The 20,063-nt window shown below is 33.9% G+C and overlaps 1 protein-coding gene across 3 annotated transcripts in view; it reads left to right on the forward strand.

Moving 5' to 3' along the window:
- Positions 1-20,063, forward strand: part of COPS2 (COP9 signalosome subunit 2) — a 31,521-nt gene that overhangs the window by 6,016 nt on the left and 5,442 nt on the right. The window contains exons 2-12 of one of the 3 annotated variants that reach the window (XR_004348563.1): positions 5,625-5,738; positions 6,409-6,486; positions 8,850-8,975; positions 10,946-11,035; positions 11,152-11,229; positions 13,130-13,304; positions 14,626-14,804; positions 14,916-14,968; positions 17,858-18,350; positions 19,145-19,227; positions 19,746-19,804. Coding sequence is in view for 2 of the 3 variants with exons in the window: in XM_032623551.1 (XP_032479442.1) it covers positions 5,625-5,738; positions 6,409-6,486; positions 8,850-8,975; positions 10,925-11,035; positions 11,152-11,229; positions 13,130-13,304; positions 14,626-14,804; positions 14,916-14,968; positions 17,858-17,955; positions 19,145-19,227; positions 19,746-19,804 (1,154 nt within the window). In the remaining variant the exon portion in view is untranslated. Of the gene's footprint in view, positions 1-5,624; positions 5,739-6,408; positions 6,487-8,849; positions 8,976-10,924; positions 11,036-11,151; positions 11,230-13,129; positions 13,305-14,625; positions 14,805-14,915; positions 14,969-17,857; positions 18,351-19,144; positions 19,228-19,745; positions 19,805-20,063 lie in introns of all 3 variants that reach the window. The other 2 variants (XM_032623551.1, XM_032623552.1) reach the window with 2 other exon arrangements.

The raw sequence follows: 20,063 nt of genomic DNA on the forward strand, positions 1-20,063 counted from the left end.
TTAAGCAGACACTTACTGAGCATTTTGTAATATACCAGGCTCTGGGGATACCAAGATGAGTAAAAGTAAGTTCTTGCTTTTGAGAAGCTCTTGTTGGGGCAGGTGAGGGGAGAGGGGAGGTGGGAACAAACACACAAGACTCCGTCTTAGAGACATGCCATGTCATGTAGAAGCATGACTGAGGAGAAAATTTATTTTGCTAAGAAGAGTTGGAGAAAGAATCACAAGGTAAGCCTTGATGAATACCTTTCTCAGGAGTGTTAGGGGTGGGGCACATCATAGGAGAAAAGTGGGAAGTTTGTTGGAAGGGGCGGTGGATTAGAATTCCTAGCAGAGAGACCAGTGTATGCCAAAGCAGAGATTTTGAAGTACATGGCATATTTGGGGGGAAGAAAGAATAGATTTGGTTGGTGTAGATGGGTACGTAATTGCTTTGGGAAGATGTCAGGACATGAGTTATTATGTAAGTGGGTTGGAACTATTATGAACTTCAGTGGATTTTTTAAAATCCCTTTAACACTGTACAACTGCTTGGTTTTTCATATATTGCTTAAATTCTTTGTTTTTTTTTAAAGCATTCTTAATATGTAGGTTAAAATTTCAATTTCTCTTTTTAAAACATTTCATTTATGCTTTTATAAATTATAGTTATCACCTCTTCATCTGACATAAGGGAATTCAGTTAGCAATATTTACTTAATACTTTTCCTATATTCCCTATTTTGACTAATGGTATTGTGTGTAACCAAGTCAGCAATAGTCTTTAGAGATAACTTTTCCCCTTTCTTGTGCACATATGATGTGGCCTTTTTATTTTACATCCTTAACATCGCATATATTTATTCTATCCCCTTCCTCTTCTCCCTTTTCTACTACTTGGATCAGACCTTCATCATGTCTTGGCCAGAGTGTTGTAAGAGTATCCAGTGGGCTACTTCATTACTACCAGAATGCTCTTCCTAAAACACAAGTCTAATTCCCTATAAAACATTTTAGTGCGTCTCCATTTGATCTTAACTCCTTGCTAGACTTGAACAGTTCTACTCTCTGATCCAGTTTATCTCTTACCAGCTCTACACACATCCTGTGTTTCAGCCCAGTCAGACTATTGATGGTTCTTCCAAATATGCAGTGCCATTTCAAGCTTCCATGCTTTTGCATGGTTAATTGTTTTATTTCCGGTGCCTTGTCTCATCCCTGGGAACTTCTATTCCTACTTTTAGACCTGGTTCAGGTAACTTTTCTCTCTTCTAACTCATTCAAGAGTAGTTGATTACTCCTCTTCTGAGCTGCCACTGTACCTAGTATGTGTCTCTGTTACTGCTTTTATTGTGTTATATTGGTGTTTCATTTGCATATCTGTCTCAGACCATGGATACCTTGAGGGGAAAGACTTAATTTGCATTTGTTGAGCAACATTTAATTGCTGGTTTATACTAAAGATCATTATCATTGAGTATAAATAATAGATACAAGTAATATATAATAGATATTCTACACAAAAGAATTATTCTAAAGACTTCTCAAAATATCTTCAGTGTAAAAATCATGCCAGCGTAGTAAGTGAATAGTTTGCTGTAGCATAGTTTGTATTGATGGTGTGATTCACTGAGCTGCAAATGACAGGTTAGTGATGTCATGGAGGCTGCAACATGGTGTTGCAGATCGTAACACGGGACTGCCTAATTATAAGAAACCAATCAGTAACGTATCAGCTGTGCCAATTCTCATGTATTTATACATTTCAGCAGTAACACTTAAGAATTGAATTGCAATTATGCAAAAAATATACATTTCATTTCTTAACCCATGCAATATGAAAAACCAAAATAACATATTCACAAAATGCTGAGGGCTGGATTAAGTCTTATCTCAACTGTAGTGATTTGGGGGAGTTATGTAGAAGTTAGAAATATCATTAGCTGGAGCCAGTCAGTTCCCAGAAGTTGGAGGTAGTCAGTCTTGTACTACAAGAGGCATTCAGACATGGTAGGAAATGTAAAGGTTCCTGCCTTCAACAATGTTATAATCAGTTCAGTAATTTCCAGTAATTGAATTTAACCTTCTGGCAACTCCATGTCCTATTCATGTGTGCCTCTCAGCTTCTACTGGTCAGTTTTTTTTTCCTAATCCGTTATGGGTTAAAAAACCAAAAATAAATGGGCTTTGAGTAAGAGTCCAGATTCTTAGACTTGGTGATAGATGTAAATCAAAGATATTTTGCTTCCAAGTTCAGGGGTGCATTCTGAAGATTTGGGTTGCATAAAGGTCATTTTCTGATTCTAGCTATTCCCATATATTATTGAACAGTTACTAGAGAATAACTGAGAAGAACTGATTTCCAAAGGTGAGAGTAGGTTTTATAGCTATGATTCTTTACTCCAAGTCTTCCCTGAGGAGGTGATGCTTAAGCTGTAATGACATGCAGTGGTTAATGGGATGAAGAGAAGTAGAAAGAAAAAGGAATGTCATGTAAAGGTGAGAACAAGTTTGGCAACTTGTGAGGTAAGACCAGGGTGGCTGCAGCAAAGTGAATGAGGGAGAGCTTGACAGGAGATATGGTTGGGTGCATAATGGGAAACCATTTTTGAGAAGAGGAATGAGATAATTTACATTTTATGAAGATTATTCTGGCTGCTTACCCTAAGAAGACTGGAATTTGAAAGTTAAAAAGGAGAACGGGGGGCTTCCCTGGTGGCGCAGTGGTTGAGAGTCCGCCTGCCGATGCAGGGGACACGGGTTCGTGCCCCGGTCCGGGAAGATCCCACATGCCGCGGAGCGGCTGGGCGCGTGAGCCATGGCCGCTGAGCCTGCGCGTCCGGAGCCTGTGCTCTGCAATGGGAGAGGCCACAACAGTGAGAGGCCTGCGTACAGCAAAAAAAAAAAAAAAAGGAGAATGGGAAGGTTATAGTTGTGGAGAGATGAAAGTGGCGTGGTAGACTAGGGTGGTGGCGGGGCAGGGGGGAGTGGATGGACTTGGGATTCATGTTCAAGGTAGAATCAGTAAGGACTTTTTATGTTCCAGCGGTATGATTCCTTTTCGTTGTTTAGCTATCTCCCGTTACAGTTTCATGTCTGCTGTTCTCTTTTCCCCTTTCTTGTTTTGTCCAGCATGCAAACTCCCATTTATCTTTCACAACCTGGCTCAGAAGCCATTACTCTCATAACATGATTTGGTGTATACACTGGCATGTTCATTATTTATTAATTGCTTTTTTAGTTTAATCAGTTTTACTGTAGTCAAACCTAAATTACAGGGTTAGGAAGTGAATGAGTGATTATGAACTTTACGCACTACTCAGAATTTGATCCCAACTCTAAGAGAAGTGTTCCAGAGGATTTTCATATGTTGAGCATAACTGAATTCCTGTTACTTACATTTGTGAGACAGTGCCAGTGCTTCACAGGAAGTATCTTTATACAAGGAAATAATTATCCTCCAGAGGGCGCACATTACAAAGCCATTGTGGTCAGCTAAAACTGATTACATACTAAGATCAAACACCTCCCTCCATCTACTGGTCATAGGAAAAATTCGTCTTGTGTTTACATATTTTTGAGCTTTCTAACACTACACTCATGTGCATTTTTTCTTTCATGTGCCTTTATGAGACAATACAAAATTTCTCATAAGTATCTGCAAAAAAAGTTTACCTGTACTTGGATTTAGAAATAGCTCTTCTTGTCTTTTTCTGTTTACTTTCAGGCACAATTCTGAATTTGGCATAAACTTGCCCTTTGTAATGACTCGTAGCTGAAGGAAATAATCTTCTCTCTTCCTAAAATAATAGTTTTTACTACACTAATTTATGTATATTTTATAATCCTCATCATTAAATTGAATATCATATCCTGGAACTATTTTAAACTCTTGTTTATACTGCTCCACAAAATAGTGTTACTCCAATTTTTCTTGGTGCTTTATTGTTCCATAACTAGGAACTGAATTTATGTGATGAAAAGTCACATAAAACTATATAAATAAATTTTGTTTTATTTATTTTGATTTGTTACAAGACTAAAGTGTGTTAATATAACTAAACAGCTGTTGAGTAATGTGGAATGCACATAAAGCAAATATTCTTATAAACATATAGTTATATTTAGTAACAGAGTACTTGCTATATATAGATTACCATCCTCGGTAGTCAGGCCATGTTAGAATAATGAAATTTAGACTTAGGGAGTAGCAAAAGCTAGATTATGGAGTTAAAGGTGAGTAGGTAACATTTACGTAATAATTAGTATTCACATTGATTTTTCTCAGGTTCCATTATCCACAAAAGGTTAACCACTACAGAACTGAAGATCATAACCAATATTTCTTTACAATTTGCTTTTGTGTTGATTCTGTGGAAATCATAGTTTTGACCTGAAGGAAAGAAATGATTCTACAGTAGTTCAAGACCCCCGGTGTTTGCCTGAAACCAAGGACAGTACTAAACCATATATATGCTATGTCTCTTCCTATACATACATACCTGTAATATAGTTTAATTTATAAATTAGGCACAGTAATAGATTAACAAGAATAATAAAATAGAACAATTATAACAATATACTGTAATAAAAGTTGTACGAACGTGGTCTCTGTCCTTAATTAACTCCTTCAACTTTGCCAGAAATGTGACAATGACTTCTTCATTAGCAGATGTAGCCTCTCCAGTAATTTTTATATTTTTCAGTCCAAACCTGTTCCTGAAACTATGCAGCCATCCCTTACTTGGAGCAAATGGCTTGGTGTCACTCATTTCAGGGAATCCTTTGCTGACGTCTTTGTATAGGCTCAATGTTTTCTGGCATAATACATTACCATCGGTCAGAACATGTTTTCTGTTCATGTCCTTCACCCACAAATTTAATGCCTTTTTCATCTTAACTAAGTACTTTTCACACACTGTGGCCGTAACTTCTGCAACAGCAAAGCTAGCACAAATTTCTTTTATCCGTCGCAATTTCATGGATAGAAGATTCGTTCTTACCATGGATCTTAGCAACCTTAGCATACATTTTTTTTCTTTTCCTTAAGTTGAGAACTTTCACCTTTTCAATTAAAAGAAGCACTTTAGGGCCTCTCTTTGGCATATGTGAATTTCTACCATCACTACTTTTGAGCTTTGGGGCCATTTTTAAGTACAGTAAGGGTAACTTGAACACAAGCACTGTGATACCACAATAGTGGATCTGATAGCTGAGCCTGCTGTTAAGTGACTCACAGGACAGGTGGGATATGCTGGACAAAGGGATGATTCACATTCAGGGTGGAACAGAGAGAGCTGGCAAGAGATGTCTTCGTGCTACTCAGAATGACTCACAATTTAAAACTTATGAATTGTTTATTTCTGGAATTTTCCAGTTTCTATACCTCAACTGATGGAGCAACTGGAACCATAGAAAGTGAAACCACGGATAAGGAGGGACTACTGTCCTCTGCTATCCACTTGATTTGGGGTTTTCCCCTTGTTATTTAACTGTTTAAACATCAGTGGGGTTTCACCTATGTAATTAAATTGTTTTGTTTTTTATAAATGTGTGGATTTTCTCTTAACAGTATTCACATTTTAGCAATGTGTGAGTTTCTTTTCTTTTTTTCCTTCATTTTAATATCTCTTTCTAACACACAGGAATACTCTGAAGATAGTAACTCTGAGCCAAATGTGGATTTGGAAAATCAGTACTATAATTCCAAAGCATTAAAAGAAGACGACCCCAAAGCAGCATTAAGCAGTTTCCAAAAGGTTCATATGTTTTCTGGCTGATTCTGTGTCTTATATTTTTCTAAATGATGTCTTAAATCAAGTAAATTCCAAGTGATTTTATCTCAGTAATACGTTTGGATACTTAGTGATAATCCTGTAAAATAAGTTTGCATTATGCAACAAAAGCAAATATTTCAAAAGGGCTATCCTTTTGTTTTTTCCAATCAGGTTATCTATAGAGCAGGGCCATTGTCCTGAAAAGCTAGTATGGTTCTGGCAGAAAGAGAGTCAACATGCTGGTCAATAGTTACTATCCCTGCAATCCTGTTCCTTTGTCTTTTGGTGACAAATCACACAGGTGTGGTTTCATTATTAAATAGTGTGATTTCTTTACTATTGATAAACTTTTGGGTTATTCTTACCAGCGGATTTTTCAGAGGAATAAAAAGTACTTCTGGGATTGTGTAATCAAGAAGTAGTTCTTATTTAATCTTTTGATGAAGAAACTTCAAAATAAGCTCACTTACCTTAAGTAAGCATTTTAAGGCTGGTTTCTTTTCTTAAGCCTATTAAAAATGACATTGAGAAGTAGAGTTCTTGGGGCAGTGTTTTTCATGCATATAATGTAAAATTAGTTTACAACTTAGGTATTGAGTGTCATTAGAAAATAACGGTATTAAATTATACTGGAAGTTTCTTCTTTTTTTAGGTTTTGGAACTTGAAGGTGAAAAAGGAGAATGGGGATTTAAAGCACTGAAACAAATGATTAAGATTAACTTCAAGTTGGTAAGATTTGTTTTGAGAGGAATTAAACTGTTAATGAAATTCTGTACTTAAAAACCTCATGGCAACAAAATGTCATTATATCTACTTCTCTAAAATAATTCTGTTGATATGTTTCCATATTTAGCCTACTTTTCATTTGTGACTACAGTAGTACTAAATTTTAAATATTCTGCATAGGATACAAAGTTTTCTGTTTAAGAAAACTTATCTTTTTGATACATGGGCAGTATTTAGCTGCATTATTAATAGAATGACTTTTCACTGCCAGTCTAGGTCAATCAGTAGAGCATGAGACTCTTAAAAGAGTGACTTTTAAACAAACTATTAGTGTTTATTTTGGAGTTCTGAGGTTCTACTTTTTATTACAAAACGTTCCTCTTCAACTGATTAGGGCCAAAACCTTCATGGCTCCTCTCTTTGTCTCTCACCCCACAAATAATCCATTGGTAAATCCAGGTGGCTTTATATAATCTTCAGAATACGTTCAGTATATTTTATAATTTAGAGGGCTATGGAAGCATCAGGTGTCTCGGGATGGAGATTTTGATTGAACAATTACGGTGACATTACGGGCCCATGTTCAACTCCTAAGATTCTGTGATTTGAAATAATACCAAGAGACCCTATAGAAATCTACTATTTTAACATACTAGCAGTCGTTTAGTTTTTGAGCCCGTTTAAATGTATGCCACCCGTAGGATTTGATTTTACCATTTTACCTTGAGCCAAGAGGGGAAGCAAGTGAAAGGAGAGGATTATTTGTATTTTGTGTTATTTTGCCTACCTTCCTTCTCTACCTTTTATATGCTGTAGTAGCATCTCTGAATAAGTTGTGGTTTACAAGAGTAGTTTCAGCTTCCATCCCTGCCGCCTCATTTTTGAGTTAGATTCAGAGTCAGACTCACGTTTCTGTGTAGTCCTCTTGGGCAGTAAAAAGTTGGAAAGGTTTGTTGTCAGCTGCTCTGTGCATTCACCACTGCAAATAAAAACCAGTAAACCTAATCGTCCCTCGATCTTTAATTACAGTAACATAATTTTTGAAAAATTAGCTTTAAAGTTATTGTGGCATAAGGAAATGAAGTCAAAACTAACTTTTTGCTAAAATCCTATTTCAGTATCAAGTTATAATCTCAAAGTTGGGACAGTCATATTTCTGATTTCCATTTTGCTAGGAGATACATTCTATAACTTGGGTTTTAGTGGCTCATTGAGAGGGTGTTACCTATTATTTACCCCCACGTGGTCCTGGTATACTTGGAAACGAAAGTAGTTTGATGTATATTGCTAAAGCTTTTCTCATTGTTCTATCTGTTTTTTCTCACCTACCCCTACTAGTTTTCTTTTTTGTAATTCACTTGCTTAGAACATTTCAGGGAGTCTTCTCATGTTTTTCTTTTCTTGTCCTTCATGCTATGTACCAGGGCAAAACATAGTCATAAGCAGAAAAATTACAGTGTCATTAATTTATTCTTCACCCTAATAAATTTACATGTTCTGTCATTCAAGAAAAAAAGCATTGTATCTGCCATTGCTCCACCTCTGTGATTAAAAGTAGAGTATATTGTTAATCCCAATAAAAAGAGGGATTAACAGCACTTGGAGATTGTGGACTGTGGATGCAGGTTATAAGGTTAGACTCATAAGTTGACTTATATGATATGCTCTGAGGGATGATAGACCCTCTGCCAAAATATTTAAGTGCTGGAAATTTCACTAATAGTCCTTTATTTCCTCAGATCTTACATGTTTCCTGGAATAACCACAGTAATGCAAATAATCCTGCAAGGAATAGCAACAGTAGCTACATCTGCTATTGAGTAGGGCCTTAGGTGGGAAGACTTTTCCCCTTTTTAGGGGTTGGGAGGACTTTTCTTGATAGTGGGATGAGTATCTGGGCTTGAAGAGATTCTTTCACTTCACATTTTAATATAAAAGCCTGCCAATAATAGGGAGAGAAGAAATACATAACTATTGTTAGAGAGCTTCCTGATGAAGGGGTAAATTTTTAGGAAAGAATATTTGAAAAGTAGGACTTATTTCTATCTTTTGGTCTATGAATATTTTAGTAGTGTTAGTGATTTAAATAAATGTGCTTGTTGTGCCGTGAGGAACAATATCTGAAATTTGGAAAATCTATAAGTGGTACTTTTTCAAAGCCTAACTTCAAAAATTTGATTCATTTACTGAGTAATCGAGTAATTTCAAATTTAAGCTAAATTTTGTTTATGTTTCTGTCATACAGTTTCTCTATTATTGAAAAACTATTTTTCAATTAGCTAGTAATATGTACTATAATCTTAATCATGTGTATATATCTTAGTAAATAAATATGTACCTAGTAATGCATTTTTCTTCCCTCACAGACAAACTTTCCAGAAATGATGAACAGATATAAACAACTATTGACCTATATTCGGAGTGCGGTCACAAGAAATTATTCTGAAAAATCCATTAATTCTATTCTTGATTATATCTCCACTTCTAAGCAGGTTAGATTCTGTTTTTACCTCTTAGTACTTATTAATATGTTTATCATTTATACTAAGGGCTTTGTTTTTTTGTTTTTAAGTCCTAGAGGTTTTATTTAAGCAGTTATGCTCGTTTTTATTTTTAGTGTGCTTTAAAAATAATGTGTATTTTATTCTTGATTACAGTACTAACTGTATAATATTAAGATTATATTATAACCCTAGCTTATAGGGTTATAACCTAGCTTAATTATATATAACCCTAGCTTAATCTCTTTAAATATCATCTTCAGATACTAACAATCTGCACACAACTTTTGCAGGCTTATATTAGACTCCCATACAGTTACTATCACAGTTCCTTCTAATAAACTTCATCAGCACTTCAGCTAGCCACCCTGAGCTGTTAATACTTAACAGTGAGTCATAGGTGGTTTGTGTAGATTTGATTAGATAAAGATCCTTGTGAGGAGAACCTGTACTCATATCGATTAGTAATTGGCATTACTCATTAGGTGTTCAATTCAATAAGTTCTATTACAAAGAATAGGTGGATGATGGATGATGAAACTACAGTGGATATGGGGAATGATAGTGCTTTCATTATTCTAGTCTTTGATTATTAAGAAAAGCAATGATTATTTTATTGCTAAGGTAATTTTTAATTGGACTGTTTGTTTATATTCTTTTAAGCAACATAGTCCTAAGTTTCAGCTTTCTTACGCTATGATATTTGAGCACAAGAAGTATTTTCTATATCACTTAGCATTTCTTAGAATGTTTGATAACTCTTCGTACTCAAAAAATGTTCATCTCAGAATCAGCGTCTTTCATTCTGTCTTTTCTGCTAGATGTTGTTTTTATTTCTTGAGGCAGTCTATTTTTACTGTTTATATCTAAAATATATGTAATGGAAATAGAGGAAGATAAACTTATGTTCAGAACATTAACACTTAATGGCACTAATTCTAGAGTTCTTAAATATCAGGGGGCTTTTCTTAAGTGGAAAAATATTTTCTGAGTTTTACAAACAAGTGTTATCAAAACATTTTTTTGTACATTATTCGTAAATGGTATGCCAGATATTGGGGGGGATTAAGTAATTTAAAACTTTAAGATTGTGTGTTGCTTCATGCTATTATATGTAAGCTTTTTGTCTTTTTGAAAGTAAGTATAGATATTGGTTGGGCAACACTTGAGTTACTGTGCCATCGGCAGTCGTGAATAAATAGGCAACCTTTTCTGAAAGTATCAAGCTTTCCTGTTCTCATGGCCCTCTTACCTCTTGATCCTGTTAAGTAGAGACCTAGAGAATCAGGTATTCAAACAAAGGTAGAGCCAGAAGCGGGGGGGAGGGGGACAGAGGAGCTTATCATAATGCAAAACAAACAGCAATTTCCATTAAAAAAGTCAGACTTATGAGCTGATGGTGTTAGACTCAGCTAAAATTGTGCTAGACTTTTCCCTCCACTCAACTCCAACAGTTTACCAGTAACTTAAAAGCTTGTAATCCAGTTAATTGATTAGTGACATTTATAGAAGAATTTTTGAGGGAAGAGGCTTATTCTTTGTTTCTTTAACAACGTAGTGTTTGCCATATAGTAGGCACCAAGTAAGAGTTGAGTGCATAACATATACACTATTAATAATAAACAGCACAACTAGTTCTATGCGCATGTCATTTACTTTGCTAATATAGAACAAGTTACTAGATTGAAAAGGACAAACCTGTACTACTAGAGCATTAGACATTTTCTGGGTTTTATTTTCTTTAACGCATAAAAACATCTTGGCACTTTTTGTAAATTTGGTCTGTACTTTGCTAAAGTTTTGTTAATTTTGTGGACTGTCACAGACATTCAATAAGATACAGATAGTGTATCTTATGTATATTAAAGTTCAAAGATGCACTTTTAGTTTGCTCAAATTAACTTTATTAACAGGTACAAATTTGCTGTTTACAATTATAGAATTCTGATTTTTTATGTCAGATGGATTTACTGCAGGAATTCTATGAAACAACACTGGAAGCTTTGAAAGATGCTAAGAATGACAGACTGTGGTTTAAGACAAATACAAAGGTAACAATTATAATTACATTTTTTTCTTTTGAAGAGTGGGTGGGTATCCTTGATAAACTATAAAGATGCACCTTCTGTTGAAATCTTTTAATTTTAATAAGTTTATTTTTTTACAGCTGGGGAAATTATATTTAGAACGAGAGGAATATGGAAAGCTTCAAAAAATTTTACGCCAGTTACATCAGTCCTGCCAGGTAGCATTCTTTTATTTTTTCTTAATATTTCTTCATAATAAAAAAGCATAAGAAAAAATTGTATTTGAAACATTGTTTAGGGATGTTTTGTTCAAGCATCATTGCAAAAATAAAATTTGGAAAATAAGTTACCAGAAAGCTAATTTTTTCTGAGAATTAGATTTCTTCCTCCTAGTCCTAATTTCAATCCTTATCTTTGTAGAATGAGGCATAGGTATCAATAAATGAACTGACCAGTCATTAATACTAAGAATAAGCCTTTCATATTTAATTATGTAACCTATGAAAATTGGAAAGGATATTATAGACATACATCATAAAGATATTTTATATTCTAGTTTTCATGTATGAATCCTCTGTAACACCACTGTCCCATAGAACTTCATGTGATGTTAGAAACATTCTGTATCTGTGCTCTCCAATATGGTAGCATCAGATACATGTCATCAAGCACTTGAAACTTGACTAGTGAGATGAAGGTACTGAGTTTTTAATTTAATTTAAATTTGGATAACCATGTGGTCCGGACAGTACACCTGTATAACTTTCTAAATGTGAGCTGTAATTTTGTATTTCCTTTTTTGTCTTGATCAATAAGTTACTTGATATTAGTTTAAATATTATGTAGAAATACTGTTTTAAATATTTTTATGCTCTTTCAATGCCGTGTACTCTTATTTTAATTATATATGTTATTTCTGTGAGTGGGTAAAAAGTTAATCAGAAAAGTGTTCTAAATCATCTGCAGATATTTTCATTTAATAATTTTACCTTTTTTTAGTTTTTATAAGCAGGAAAATGTTTTATATTTCATAATAGGTTTGGTTTATAAGGCAGATCAGTCATTTATGGATTGTTTCTTATCTATACATTCTTAAGGGAATCTGATACATAACCAGCTGTGTGTTCACTTCCACATGAAATGAAAATGGTTGAGAAGGCATTTCTAATTTTAAAAAGTCTTACAAATATATACATAAGGAATATGAAAAAGCCCTCTGGAGAAGTTTTTGCTTGGTTTATTTCAGAACATAAGGAAAATGCCATCTGGATTGTAAATAACATTAAAGCATAGAGAGATGCATAATAATCTGAACGTACAGATTGTCTTACATATCATATTTTTTAGTCTGGTTGTGACTCGTTAGTGAAAAACAAATAAAGGGAAGTTTTAAGTTGGAAGACCAAATAAATAATTAATTTTGGCTTTGTGTATGTCAGTGCTTGATGTTATGATTATCTGACTGTTGACCATATTCTGTTTTTCAAGGCCTGTGTTTTGTGGGCTCTTGGTCATCTTTCAAAGTCGAACTCAAATCTCCCCACCTTTGTTATTCCCTTGACATCCCCCAAGAGAATTAGTCCTTTCTCTTCCATTCTTGGCACTTGGTTCATACTTAACTAGAGTTATTATCATTTATATTATAATTTATCTGTTGACAGATTGGTCTTCTAGATTATGAACTTTTTGAGATCAGGGACATTGGCTTATTTAAATTTGTATTTCCCCAAGGTAGTCCCAGTACCTGGCACTAGGAAGGCACTTGAGAAGTGCTTTTGATTGAATCAGTGGATCTAAAGTAGTTGTGAAGATTTGGAGAAGACCATTCATAATCTCCTAGATAAAACAAAACATTGCAATTTTTATACATAAAAAAATACCTCTGGCCACTTTTTTCCTATTGAATGACTAGAAAATACAAAAATGACTAGAAAATGATTTCCTTTTTGGCCATTGAAGGTCATGTTCTTAGTAATCTAGGTCCCAATTGAAATTTGTAATGCATTTTCCCACAGAATTAGTATTGTAAGTGTAAGGTTCTCAGGGTAACTCAAGTAAAAATCACTAGGTTGACTCTGAATTCTGTCTTGACTAAATGTTCATTATTTGCTTTCCTAGACTGATGATGGAGAAGATGACCTGAAAAAAGGCACACAGTTATTAGAAATATATGCTTTGGAAATTCAAATGTACACGGCACAGAAAAATAACAAAAAACTTAAAGCACTCTATGAACAGTCACTTCACATCAAGTCTGCCATCCCTCATCCACTGATCATGGGAGTCATCAGAGGCAAGTTTGGTTTGGAAAGGGTGGGCAGTTGTCATGGGAAGATATCAAGGTGTCCTTACATATGATTGAATGACTCTGAAGGTTGTTTGTTTTAGTGAAAATAAAAGGCAAAGTAGTGAAGTCAAAGAAATGATCTAGTCTTAGAAGGGAATTAGGATGAATCTTTGTAAAATTTACATCAGTAAAGATATAATTAATAAAAAATACACCATCAGAAGTTCTATTGTTGAATTGTTATATATATATATAATTTCTTTTTTAATGATTTATTTATTTTTTATTGAAGTGTAGTTAATTTACAATGTGTTAATTTCTGCTATACAGCAAAGTGACTCAGTTATATATATACATTCTTTTTTATATTCTTTTCCATTATGATTTATCACAGGATATTGAATATAGTGTACTGTGCTGTACAATAGGACCTTGTTATTTATCCATTCTATATGTAATAGTTTTCTATTAACCCCAAACTTCCAGTCCATTCCTCCTTCCCCCCTCCCCCTTGGCAACCACAAGTCTGTTCTCTATGTCTGTGAGTCTGTTTCTGTTCTGTAGATATGTTCATTTGTGGCTTTATTTTATATGAGTGATATCATATGGGATTTGTCTTTCTCTTTCTGACTTACTTAGTATGATAATCTCTAGTTGCATCCATGTTGCTGCAAATGGCATTATTTCGTTCTTTTTTATGGCCAGGTTGTATTCCATTGTGTATATGTACCACATCTTCTTTATCCATTCATCTGTCGATGAACATTTAAATTGTTTCCATGTCTTGGCTACTGTGAACTCTGTGAACATAGGGATACATGTATCTTTTTGAATTATAAGTTTCTCTGGATATATGCCCAGGAGTGGGAATGCTGGATCATATGGTATTTCTGTTTTTAGTTTTCTGAGGAACCTCCATACTGTTTTCCATAGTGACTGCACCAATTTAACATTCCCACCAACAGTGTAGGAGGGTTCTTCCCTTTCCTCCACACCCTCTACAGCATTTGCTATTTGTAGACTTTTTAATGATGGCCATTCTGATTGGTGTGAGGTGGTAGCTCATTGTAGTTTTGATAAAATTACTTTCTACTTCAACTGAGAGTAAAGATTTGCAAATGCTTGTTTGGCTGATGTTTAATGAAGAGCTTGCTTTTAAGAATTAAAGTATGTGCCCTTTACACACTACAGGAGCTAGTAGTCTTCAAGATATAGAATTAAAAGACTGGAAGCACTGAAATAGTTTTCATTTGATATTTATAAAGTGTTCAATCTTGTTATTACAGAACTGAAAATGTCCTCTTTTCTCCTGTTTTATTCTTTACAGAATGTGGTGGTAAAATGCACTTGAGAGAAGGTGAATTTGAAAAGGCACACACTGATTTTTTTGAAGCCTTCAAGAATTACGATGAATCGGGAAGTCCAAGACGAACCACTTGCTTAAAATATTTGGTCTTAGCAAATATGCTAATGAAATCGGGAATAAATCCATTTGACTCACAGGAGGTATGTTTGTGCTCTAATTCTTCATTTCTATCAGCTATCTCTTGTGAAAATAAATGTATTCTTTCTTTGTACATACACAGTTAATTCTTCTTCTTTTTTTTAACTGTTTAGGCCAAACCTTACAAAAATGATCCAGAAATTCTAGCGATGACTAACTTAGTAAGGTAAGCTTTAATATTTCAGTTAAGGTAAATTACCTTAAAACAGTGAATAAATAGGAGAGAGGAGAGAACTTTTCAGAATTCAGTTAATACTCAATGTTTGCTCTCTTGTATTTTGGCTTGAAGTATACCAAAGTTGATGAAGTTTTTGAAGTCATTTATTTTACTGTTTCTGTTAGTCACGAGATTTTATAAGTATTCATTATCTGTATGAGTGTGTGCACACACTGTTTTTCAGTAGAAAGCTGTAGAGGTTTTAAAACAATTTCACAATGTTACAGTTTCTACCTGCCTTAATCCAAAATGAAATTATGAATTGGTCTACATTAGTCAAGAGTTTTCAGTAAGACAGTTTCTTTACTTGTATGTTTTCTTAATTGACAAGATTAAAAATCACTTTAAATAAATTTGCCTCAGCTAAATTTCTGACATAAGGTGCAGCAGAGATGTCATACTGGTAAGAAATCTAAGGATTTATTGTTGCCTTTTGTGGAGAAAGGTATGACTAATTATAGCTAATGACTAAAAAACCTGCCATAATCAATTAATATTAAACAAAATTAAAGAAAATGAAACCAAGCAAAGAGCCTAGAAAAGACCTGTTTTTGTAAAAGAAATCAATGAGCAAGAAAAATTTTCCTCTGAGCCAGGAATAGATGGAGCCTAGGCGTTAATGGGCTTTCTTTATAGAAAACTGAGGAACTTACTAGGTTTCAAGTCCATTGTTTAGATTGTACGGCTGAGTACCAGAGACAGGAAGAATGTAGTTAGGGACATGGGGCAAGGTTGGGTTTTTTTGTTTGTTTTCAGATACATGTAGGTAATTTAGATGACCAGACATTGTCTTAATAGTCTTTTTTTTAATTTAAAAAAGTACTGTTAGACTATAAATTATGAGTCACCTACATATAAATTTTATATACTTGGAGAGAATAGCTTATTTCATAATACTGTTTAAGCTTCTATGTAAAATGTCCTCATTTACTTTGTTTTTATTTGGCTATGACTTTTACAAGTTACTAGGCTTTTTGTTTGTTTGAAACCTTAATTTTAGCTGTAAAAAATAAGAAAGATTTTATTTTAAGGGGACTACGAATGGTTAGGGGATAAAAAACCTAAACTGGGCTTCCCTGGTGGCGCAGTGGTTGAGAGTCCGCCTGCTGATGCAGGGGACACGGGTTCGTGCCCCGGTCCGGGAAGATCCCACATGCCGCAGAGCGGCTGGGCCCATGAGCCATGGCCACTGAGCCTGCGTGTCCAGAGCCTGTGCTCCGCAACGGGAGAGGCCACAACAGTGAGAGGCCCGCGTACCGCAAAAAAAAAAAAAACTAAACTGCAACATTAAAAAGTCAGTTTCTTTTTTATTGTTTACTTCTTTAGTTTATCTTAATATATATTTCTTGAATTAAGTTGATTTTAGTTATGAAAGGAGGCTTCTCCATCTTTATTTCAAATAGTTTATTCTACTTACATTTGGCCACATTAAGAGATTATTCGTTTAGAGGTTAGCTACATAATACTTAAAAAAAATGTTTTTTAAGTTATATTGCTAAGCAACAGTTTAACTTTTAAAACGCTTAAAAAAATATTGAGGGAAAGTTTTGCCATAGACATGAATATTTTGTTCAGATTAAATTGGTTAAATGCATTAAATGGATTAAAGTACTGATTTATCAGACCTTTAAAAAGTAATGGCTATATTTGTATATTTATTTTGTCTTACAATTTACTCTAGTGAAGCCTCTGTATTGGAACTCTAAAACTTATTTTAGTGATAAATTTTGAAAGAAGTGGCCTGTGGTGTCCCACATTTTGTGTAAGATTTTTTTTTTTTAAGCCACTTAAATAGTGGAAGAATGTCTTTTGGTTAAAATACATGTGTGTGCAAGTGTTTTCACTATTTGAATATATCCTCCTATAGTATTATATATTACAATAATATATTGGGGGTAGGTAAGAAAAGTAATGCTTCCTAATTTTATCTTCCTAGTCAGTTGCCAGCAGACTAGAGGAAAATAATTCCTGTTGAAGCACTTGAATCACCTGTCCCTAACATGAAGTTACATTGCGACCCAACAGATGGAAGCACAGCAGAGGGCGTGCAGAATGGCTGATGATATGTCTTACATATAAAGCAGACAGTGGTGCCATATCCAGAAGGTTGGCTTCTTCCTTCTCAGCACCTTTAGCAATCCCCATAGTGCCTCCGAGAGTAGATAGTAGACATCTCAGAGAATCATGAATGTAAATCAGCCTTTGGCCTTCTGCAGCAGTGTCCATCACTCTCTACTTTGTGTGTGTATCCCATTTGGCACTAATTATCTGCCACCAATGTTTCTGCTGTATAGCTCAGTGGAATTCTAAGGCTAGAGAGAATTGAGAATCAAATGTTCCCTTTAAGAAGTTTTGGCAGTTGCTGGTACCTTTCTAGAAGATAAAAATTAGGAAGCTGCATTTCTGAATAACCTTCAGGGAGGATATACTGTCTTATATCCAAACTCCTCCATACAGTAGTATGCATGAAACCTGGTTTCTTAGGGATTAAACGCACAATTTAAGTTAAAAGCATCAAGCATTAAACAGTTATTAAACTGTTGTCAATTCTTAATACCAAGATTTAGAGAAGATTTTAATTAGCTATGTATAAATATAATATTATAACCCCAGAAGATATAATTTATCTTTCCTTTATAAAACCAAAAGCATTAAAAAGGAAATTCATTTTATTTTCAGAAGGATACGTGTGTGTTTAATTCCAATTTCCATGACAGAAACTATAATATAATTTAGATTTTTGCATATAAAAATTGAGAAATAGGCTCTTTGGTTTATCTGATTTAATATATGACTTCTTCATGTTTGACAAAATTTATGCTTTTCTTTTTCTCTTAGTGCCTATCAGAATAATGACATCACTGAATTTGAAAAGATTCTAAAAACAAATCACAGCAACATCATGGATGATCCTTTCATAAGGGAACACATTGAAGGTATATTCTTTCTGCTGAAATTGTTACATTCTTTGTCACTGTCAAACAGTACTTCTTAATGGAGCTACATGGAATTAAGCTCTTTTTCTTCTGTTTATTGCAAAATATAGAAATGTTTCTAAATGCTGTCATGGAATGGAATATATCTTAAAATTATAAAGCTGTTTAAAGAAATCACTAGCAAATTTCATTTATTAATGTAATCAATTTCTTATATGATGTCCATTTCATTTAAGGTGGCTGTCCCTTTTACCTTCTTATTCTAATTTAGATATTATTGCATGTTTATTACTGATGTTGAAGTTCAAAGTTAATTTTTAGGATTTATTTTTGACAACAAAAGTTTTGAAAACAGCCTGCTGTTGATAATGCTGAGATGCACTTACTTTGAAAAGGTAGGCTAACACTGTACCAACAAACGTATGAGATTTTTAATAAGTTCTGATTAACAAAGATAAAAGTCGTCTCTTTGTTCTGGAACCGCTTATACCTCCAGTGTTCCTACCTGTTATGGAGCTATTTGAGGGTTTTTAATAACCATTTGGGACAACTTATTCAAATACTTGAATTCCAGATGCATTAAGAAAATCCAAAGATTAGAAGTAATGTTCTTTTGTTCCTCACCTTCCTTTCTCTTTCATTCAGCAGATATTTTTAAAGTTCTTATTTGAACTTAGAACGATACTATATTTTGTGGGCATAGAAAAATGCAGAAGTCTTGTGCATGAACTTCTATCTGTTTTTTTTAAAGGACACTTACATGAAGAACTAGGGACAATTGTAAAATCATTGTATAAAATGTACTGCTCTAGGTTTTGAAAGAGCATAAAATAAGGAACTTGGCGGGTACAAATTAGAGCTTCTTGAAAGAGGAAACTAGAGGAAATGATGAGCAGTGAAGTATTATTGAGAAGGCAAGAGGATATTTTAAGTGGTATCACAACGTGAGCAAAATCAGGGAGGTGGGAACAAGAAAAAATTATGTGAAAGACAGCCTTTAATCATACTGTGCATCTGTTGAACCCAGATGTTTTTAGATACAAGTACCTTGTGTTCTTGTTAGGAAGAAAGATGTATTTTGAGAAGATAAATGATATAGTTAATTAATATAATTTAGAAGTACATAGTGATTCATAAAGCTATACAAACTAGTAAATACAAATGTGTTATTTTAACTTTTTTCTTTCAGAGCTTTTGCGAAACATCAGAACACAAGTGCTTATAAAATTAATTAAGCCTTACACGAGAATACATATTCCTTTTATTTCTAAGGTACTTTTATTCATTGATTTTAATATTTATAATTTGTAGTTATAAATGCAGTATACCTATCTTCTATTTAAAAGAGTGATTCTTGTTAACATTTTGTAATACTACATTTTTAAAATACAGCATAACTTAAGGTTTTTCCTTTTAGTGTGAATTTTTCTGTTTTCCTGGCATAAATTGAGTTAAAAGAAAAGAGAAATAAGGAATCATTATATTTCATTTTAAAAATTCCTTCAGCCTCAGAGAAAATTGTAGGAGAGAAAGTGGCTAAAATATATAATGAATGTATGGCTAAGCCCAACCACAATAAAATTATAGCAGGGGTATACTTTTAAAGTTAACAAGTTGGATTTTGTCAGACCTGTGTTCTCGGAAGTATTTTGAACAGATAATGAAATTTGCTTTAAATTTTCTTTTTTAAGTGGTAGAAATGAATTTAAAATATTTAAGAATAATTATATAAAATCATAAAGTCTTTCAAAAAGTTAATTGGTAGAATTATAATGAGTCTCTTGTCTTAGGAGTTAAACATAGATGTAGCTGATGTGGAGAGCTTGCTGGTGCAGTGCATATTGGATAAGTAAGTACTTGACTATTTTGTACCACAACATGTTTAGGACATAAAGTTTGAATAATGATGGCAAAGGTAACAGTTGAATTCTTGATTTTTCATAAAACTCTCTGGCTGTGGTTTTCTATTAAAAGAGATATATGTGTGTGGTGGCTTTTTATAAATGAATGATCATGTTAAGCACATGATCTTTGAAAAAGTTCTAAAAGACTTTTCAAAAGGTTTCTCTTTCAGTATATGACCCATATACAGCTAGAGAATTATTTAA

Source organism: Phocoena sinus, chromosome 2 (genome assembly GCF_008692025.1).
Source record: "Phocoena sinus isolate mPhoSin1 chromosome 2, mPhoSin1.pri, whole genome shotgun sequence".
NCBI classification, from domain to species: Eukaryota; Metazoa; Chordata; class Mammalia; order Artiodactyla; family Phocoenidae; genus Phocoena; species Phocoena sinus.